This window comes from Macrobrachium nipponense, chromosome 7, assembly GCF_015104395.2.
Source record: "Macrobrachium nipponense isolate FS-2020 chromosome 7, ASM1510439v2, whole genome shotgun sequence".
In the NCBI taxonomy this organism is placed as follows: domain Eukaryota; kingdom Metazoa; phylum Arthropoda; class Malacostraca; order Decapoda; family Palaemonidae; genus Macrobrachium; species Macrobrachium nipponense.
The window spans coordinates 93930232-93937516 of record NC_061109.1 but is presented as its reverse complement, the minus strand read 5'-3'; the positions used below and the strand labels follow the sequence as shown (position 1 = coordinate 93937516).

General features: G+C 36.9%; 1 protein-coding gene across 1 annotated transcript in view; it reads right to left on the bottom strand.

The window, feature by feature from the left end:
* The window catches only part of LOC135217327 (large ribosomal subunit protein uL10-like), a 9180-nt gene extending 2546 nt beyond the window's left edge, over window positions 1-6634 (bottom strand). The window contains exons 1-3 of the mRNA XM_064253127.1: window positions 6505-6634; window positions 1575-1848; window positions 993-1227 (exon numbers count right to left, since the gene is read on the bottom strand). Of these exons, the coding sequence (XP_064109197.1) occupies window positions 993-1227; window positions 1575-1804 (465 nt within the window). The 5' untranslated portion in view covers window positions 1805-1848; window positions 6505-6634. The remainder of the gene's footprint in view (window positions 1-992; window positions 1228-1574; window positions 1849-6504) is intronic.
* Window positions 6635-7285: the final 651 nt, after the last annotated feature.

The window sequence follows — 7285 nt, the reverse complement described above, 5'->3', positions numbered from 1 at the left end:
GGTTAAGAAAATAATCTTACATAAGCCCACAGATTTTTTTAGAATGTTACACACTTTTCCTTCAAGGAGCTTGAAACACATTTCAAGATATTACAAAACCAGAAACACCACAACCCTTACAATTTTAATTTAATTTGGTCAAGGGCTTTTTGCAGCTCTAACGTGTAATGATCAATTTCCATTCCTTAAAACTGTTCACTATTATACCTGTCTACCAAAATTACATCTGACCTTGTTTTTATTGGTAACCTTCTATCAGGAAGAAATCTTGAGTCTACATATACCACTTGGTTAGAATTTCTACTTAAACTACTCAACATTATACAAGGAAATTAATTGGTGTTTACATCCAACCAGTGTGTGCAAAAGCATATCTGACATTATTTTTATCGGTAACCTTTCATTAGCAACAAATTGTTTGGCACAAAATTGAGTCTACATATACCACTTGGTTTTCTGGTTAAACTACTTGACATTACAAGGAAATTATTGAGGTTTACATCCAACCAGTGTGTACATAAGCATATCACTTGAAAATCCGCTTACTTATACTGTAAACCATACCATTGTTGCTTAGTTCCTTTTAGGAGCTTATTACCAAAAGATGACCCTGTATGTAAGGTCTTTAAAAAACATTTTACATAACATTTTCTTATCTTCAGATATGTAAAGCTTTCCAGGGAGTTCCTGAGAGACAGTGATGCCAAAAAACATTTAACCAAACATTTTCTTATCTTCAGAAATGTACAGCTTTCCAGGGAGTTCCTGAGAGATGGTCATGCCTACAAGTCAAATGTAGCAATGAGAACAAGAAACTTAGATTTTTCCAGGATGACTTTTCTCTATCTATGATTGTTATAATACCATGCATCAATCTCTACTGCTGACATTTCAATGAAGAGCGCACAAAAACACTCCTAACATCCTCTTTGGTGCTGTGGACTAAATTAGTTAAAACAACATTTGGGAGAAAGAAATGTAGATATACTTACCACAATTTCAATGGTACCCCTGGAAATCTTGGTGGGGATCTGCAAAGCCTGGAAGAAACTTGTCTTCTCAGGACCCAATCCAGTGTTCTGGGCAGGGATGGTTACTGCACAAGGAGCAATGGCACCAGGACGAGCAGGAGCCCTCTTCTTGTTGGCCAGAAGCTTGTCACGAATTTCGGCAAGATCTTCATTGGTGAAAACAAAGCCAACATTGGTCACAATGTGGGGAAGAAGCCTGGAAAATTAATTTAAGAATCAGTATAGTAAATAATTTGAAAACTATGACAAAGATTTTGCATATTCTGAAAAGTTTCAGGGCACAATTCAATTAACTTTTGAAACATCCTAATTAGAGCAAGCTTGACCTCACACAAACCTTAAAAAAAAAAAATAAAAAAATTCAAAATTCACAAACCATCATAAAGATGACAAGGTGGTACAGAATAAAAATTGAAAAATGCTTAAAAGTGATCTTGACAGATTTTGATCACTAGACTATTAAATGTAGGCAAGAATTCTCTAGTATATTCCTATACAGTAAAAATTTTATGGCTATCCTGCTAGATGTATATATGTACTCACCTCTCCAAAGCAGGAATGTTCTCCAAATGACCACGGATGGCTTTGCGAATCATGGTGTTCTTTCCCATAAGAACAACAGCATGTCCACGGAGAGCAATGCGAATCTCCTGCATCTGCTTGGAACCAACATTGTCAGCTCCGACAATGAAGCAACGGCTGTATTCATCAAAAAGCTGAGTAATCTTGGTGAAGTAATTTGCCTTCCATGTCGTTTTGTCCACCCTAACCATCTTGAATGCGTGGATTAAGGCACCGTATCAACCGGAATTAGGGACTGAAAATGTGAAAGGTCATAAAAACTATTTCATAAACTTTTTTTATATGTTCCAGTAGAAAAACAATATCCAATCTGCCAAGCTACCAATTCTATTAGATTTAGTTTAAAAATAAAAATAATTGTAAATTACAGTTATGGAACGGTTCTAAAAATCCTAAGCAACACTACAGTGTCAAACTTTGTTGCAGGCATTTTTTACAGTAACCTTGAATAACTCCCTAAAAGCTAATTAATAGTTTGATAACTAAATTTTTACTGGACACAAATTTAGTTTATCTTAAGCATCTTTATTAAAATCAAATATAATGAGCATCCAATCATCCACTCTCACACATACTTACATACAAAAATATACAAGGTTAGGTCAGTATAGAAAAAATAAAGCCAAAAAATTGCCTGCCCTTTGTCTACAATCTTAAATGTATCACAGGTTGATTAGATTATTACTGGAATTTAACCAGACAGATATTTAAGGTTTGTGTTATGGCAATTATTGTGATCTCTACAGGGGAAACCAGAACTAATAATGGAAGAGTACTACAATATGTTGCGTTATTATTCAGGTCGTATACACCCTAAGTAGGCTATATAATCAATTGTTGCTATATGCATGACTGTCCTTAATCACAATTGGAGAAACATGGGATCCAATGTTCAGAATCATCAGTCCACAACCATGATAAAGAAAAACCTTTGACTTCTCAGGATTTTCCAGAAGAAAGAGTTAAATTCTGCAATCTCATTCAGATGTCGGGACAAATTCTAAAATATCCGGAGGCTGAGAGAGAAGACAAAATTTTACAGACTCCTCTTTGATGGAACAAGGGGTTCTATTCTGCTATGGAATTCAAGCATTTCTTTTACCTATCTTCAACTTAAATGGTAAAATTAGCGATAAAGAAGTAGACGTTTTAATAGCAGAAGATGGCTCCTTAGCCCCTTCTGGTTCTCAGAAACTGTTGCCTCCTCCTTTGCCTAGACAGGCACAATTTTATATTCTGGAGAAACCTACCTCTCTTCCCAGGATTGTTAATGTAAGTTTGTCATGGTTGCCTAATAACACATCTTTGGATTTTTCAAGACAAATAGGATCAAATTTCACCCGTACTGAATTGGTAAATCTTGAACCAACTTTGGGAAGGACTTTATGAGCTAGTGATAAAAAAACTTCTTCCCTCCACTGGGTAAAGGCCTTCAGTATATGACTTGGAAACTGCAAGAAACATTACCGCGAGTTCAACAGCCACTTGGGATCAGCGCTTCAAATGTATTTCGCCATGTTTAGTACCAGCCCCCAGGGGTTAATTACAGTAGGCCCCCCAAAAATAATGGTAAATTCTTAACAAGCAACCCAATTACTATGGAAAATTGTAATTTCCAAAGACATACCCAAAGCAGTGTTATTACCTAGGTCTACCAGTCACACAACTATTATAAAGTTTAACCTATAAAACAAAACAAGGTTAATGAGGTACCAGCTCTCCATTTATTCTCAAACATGAACAAGTGCATTTAAACTAAGCAGCACTGACAATACCTATTAACAGAGTATCCACTACTATCTGGGGGAAATACCACAGTGGGTCCATTGTCATCGTCTGGATCAGCCTTATTCACTATATTTAATTGGTGAAACAAGAATTCAATTACATCTTTAAGCATACTATTTAAAAGATTGAAGTTTCTTCAACATAATGTGATATATGAAAGCGCCATATGAACTAAAATAGGCATGTGTGGTCTTCGTAAAATGTTTTCATGGCAGTTTTTAAATTCAGTATGGCGTCCACTGACTGAGGTGCCGTTCATAACCGCAAAAGGATCCAACATCTTTCCCAGCCTACTCAGTACTCATCTGAACAATGTTAGCTTATATACTATGTTACGTTTATTAATCTTACTAAAGATTGCAGTTGTAATCAGCAAAATAAAACAACATTTTGTTGCCTATATTAGTCCAAGTATGAAACTTCTTATTCCTGGGGTCATGGTTTGAACTGAATTCATTTTTACCTTGTAATAGGTGGTTTTATCCTTACTGCCATAACAACTGAAACTCCACAGTGCTTGATTGTAATTGTACATGTTTTGGTCTTAATTCACTCCAAATTGCACTTGAACTACGTTGCGGTTCCTGGTTCCTAAGCTCTCACTCCACATACACAGTTGCAGGCAGCACAGGACTACACGATTTATGAGGTGCAAAGCTTTATTCCCTTAATTGTTTACTTTACTCATTACTTAGTTTAACTTTACTTTGTTACTTCAAATTGTTTATTTAATTCATGTCTATTATCCCTTTTTTGCAACCAAACTAACCCCCAAACCTAGATATTTCTAAAGTAGATACGAGCAGACAGCAAAATGGCTCATCGTTTCCAATTTAGTGCAGCTTCACGCATACGCCAATGCATTTACAAACAGTTTCCAAGAACTCTATTTGTCATAGTAATGCAACAATGATAAAATTGCTCTAATATGTATAGTAGTATATACTATACAGATATGCTAACTTCACTTATTTCCCGGGTTTTGTATAAGCCTTATACCCAGTTTAGAGGGTAAACACATACCAACTGGCAACACTGATAAACAATAGAATAGCGCAAACAATGCCCTAGGTACTGTTCACAGCAAAACTGTTGACATTTGAATCAGGACTCTATATAACTTTTCAACAACGAATAATTTCAAATTAATAATCATGAATTTGTAAAAAAAATTTATGCAATGCATGACCTTATACTGCCGTTTAACTACTTAAATAATTATCTAGTGCACACTTCTACCAAAAATCGTAGTTTCCATGATAAGCCGTAGTTGGCGTTCTTCTTTACAATTTTTGTGAAGAGAGTGCCCCAGCGTCTATGGGTACAAGTGGTTTATGGGTTTAGCATATGGAATGGGAAGTTTATTGACACGAGCGACTTCGCAAACGAGATGGCGTCAATCTTCTAAATATTTAAGTGTACAAATTTTGAAAAGCGTCATGGAGGTATGTGTGCACTGCGTAAAACCAGACTTACATTAACCTCTGTTTAATCATAAAATATGACCTTAATTTCTAACTCTGGAGAAAATTCTTACTTTGAAAGGATAGTAGAGGTCTCTATAGGGTAAAAAACCGCATGGTACAGGGGTGGACCATGTACAATCAATGTGTACAACCCCAAGAAAAGTACATTATAACGCGTCCTGATACCGGAGTAGAGGTCTTTAGCCCCGTTTCTCACCAACAACAAGTCGCGTCTGATGCCCATCTCCGATGTCAGGACGCATTATAATGTACTTTTTTGGGGGTTGTACACATTGATCGTACATGGTCCACCCCTGTACCATGCGGTTTTTTACCCTAGAGCTCTTGCTCTCACCACCAACAACTCATGACTGGTGCCCATCTCCGGTATCAGGACATGTTAAAGTACTTTTTTGGAGGGTGGATCCACACACAGTGGAAACTGGATCCGCTAGTCCAGTCAGTTGTTCCCCCTAGTAGCCTGCATTACCATTGTCTTCAAATACCCAGTCTACCCAAAGAGCAGAAGAGTTGCCAAAGACACAACTTCACCCTATTACAACTGCAATTTTGAGTAAGATCAATAAACGTTACATATACATGCTAACATTGTTCAAATGAGTGCTGGGATGGCTGGGAAAGATGGTGGATTGTCTGTGGTTAGACCGGCCAGCCACACGATTGCCCCCATATGGGATTTCAAAACTGCCTTGAAAACATTTTTCATGAAGAGCTCACATGCTTATTTTAGTTCCTATGGGGCTTTCATATATTACATTAAGTTGACGAAATGGTTCATTCGAAAAGTGGCGCTAATTTGGGACGTAAAGTGGGTAGGTAAGTAGGTAGTAGTTGATTACCGAAGGGAGGGGGCCCGGTAGTAGGATACGTAGGTCGTCTACAGTTTAGGTAGACCGTCGCGGTAGTAGTTTTCAGTTTTAATCGTAAATCCCTCTGCATTTTGCTCATGATTTTTTTCTTGTCTTCTATTTCGCTTGTATAATAAATCTTTTGTTTATCCAAGGAGCTGGTACAAAGCTAAATAAGGAGGACATTTACTGGTGCAAAGCTACCGACAAGAGGGGCGAGGTAGAAGTCTTTAGTTTTAAAGCGTAAACAATAAATATGGATGCGGGTTAACTACACTAACTTTGCAATCTCAACCCTATATATAATGATGGTCACAAGGTGAAAAGGTACAAGCCTGTCTAGCAACGTTGCCTACCGTCGACCTTTCACCCAAGGCATTGGCTGGCATAGCTACCATTCAGCTATATATTAGGTACCTAATCGAAGCACGAAACCACCTTTAAAAGTATAATGGAAGCAACAAATATGCATGCAATGCAGTCCAGCCATTCATTGTATCTTCAGCCTAATATAAATTAGCTTTACGATATTACATGAAAGTTGCGGTAAATTCGTTAATTCACATTCCGCCTTGATAGCTCGGTCATGAAACACCGAACAATCAGTCCAACATTCAGCCAATTTCTTTCACTTCACCGATATTCTTTTACACCATTTATCTCATTTCAACAATCCTGCAACAATTGCGCTTCAAAATAACACTTGTTTATCAACTACACTGTAAATAAAGCTGTGTCAGATGAGAGGAAAAGGAAGGCACGTCTTACCGCATCGACTACACGAGGTTGAGAAGAAATGAATAACGCGATGCGCAAACCGCAAAGTGAACGTGCGTTAGGACGTATGAAATGAACAGTGGTCAAATCACAAATTAACACTGTTTTGGCTTTGAAATTTGGACCTAGACATACTAACCATATCATAAATTACACAAGTAATTTTAACGTTTTCTGTTTCGCGACAGGATATGCAAAAGAAAGGTAGCTGTATTGCTTTGTTTACAACTATTCCCAAAACCCATTAAAAGGTTAGCAAAGAAACTGCTCCAATTTCTAGACCTACATAGTGTATTGTTGTTCAAATTAAGAAACTGCACATGAAAGTGAAGCAGATCCATCAAGCATATAGGTGACTTGTTATCTTCTCTTAAAACCTTTGTCAATTAGAAACTAATGGTGTGGCGAAGCTTTAGGGCGGCGTCATAACTGCTACTTTAACGATGTTTGGCTAAACGGGTAGAATCAGCGAAACTGAAATTCGTTACAACTGGATAGTAGTACTGTTAGGACAGGGTAAACAAATCGATTTAAAGTAATGGTGTTTTTGTTTTATAGAAGAAAACAACAATTCAATGCTTACGCACAAATGAAAATGAGGTTCCGCTTGTCATAGACTGTTCTATTTTTGGGATTTTAGACATATAAGTCTTCCTTTAAACGCAACTTCATTAGTAGGTAAAAATTAATTTCTTATAATAATATTTATTGATTCGTAGCATCGAGGGAACTTTTCATTGTTTAAAACATGGCAATAAATAGCATTTACCGT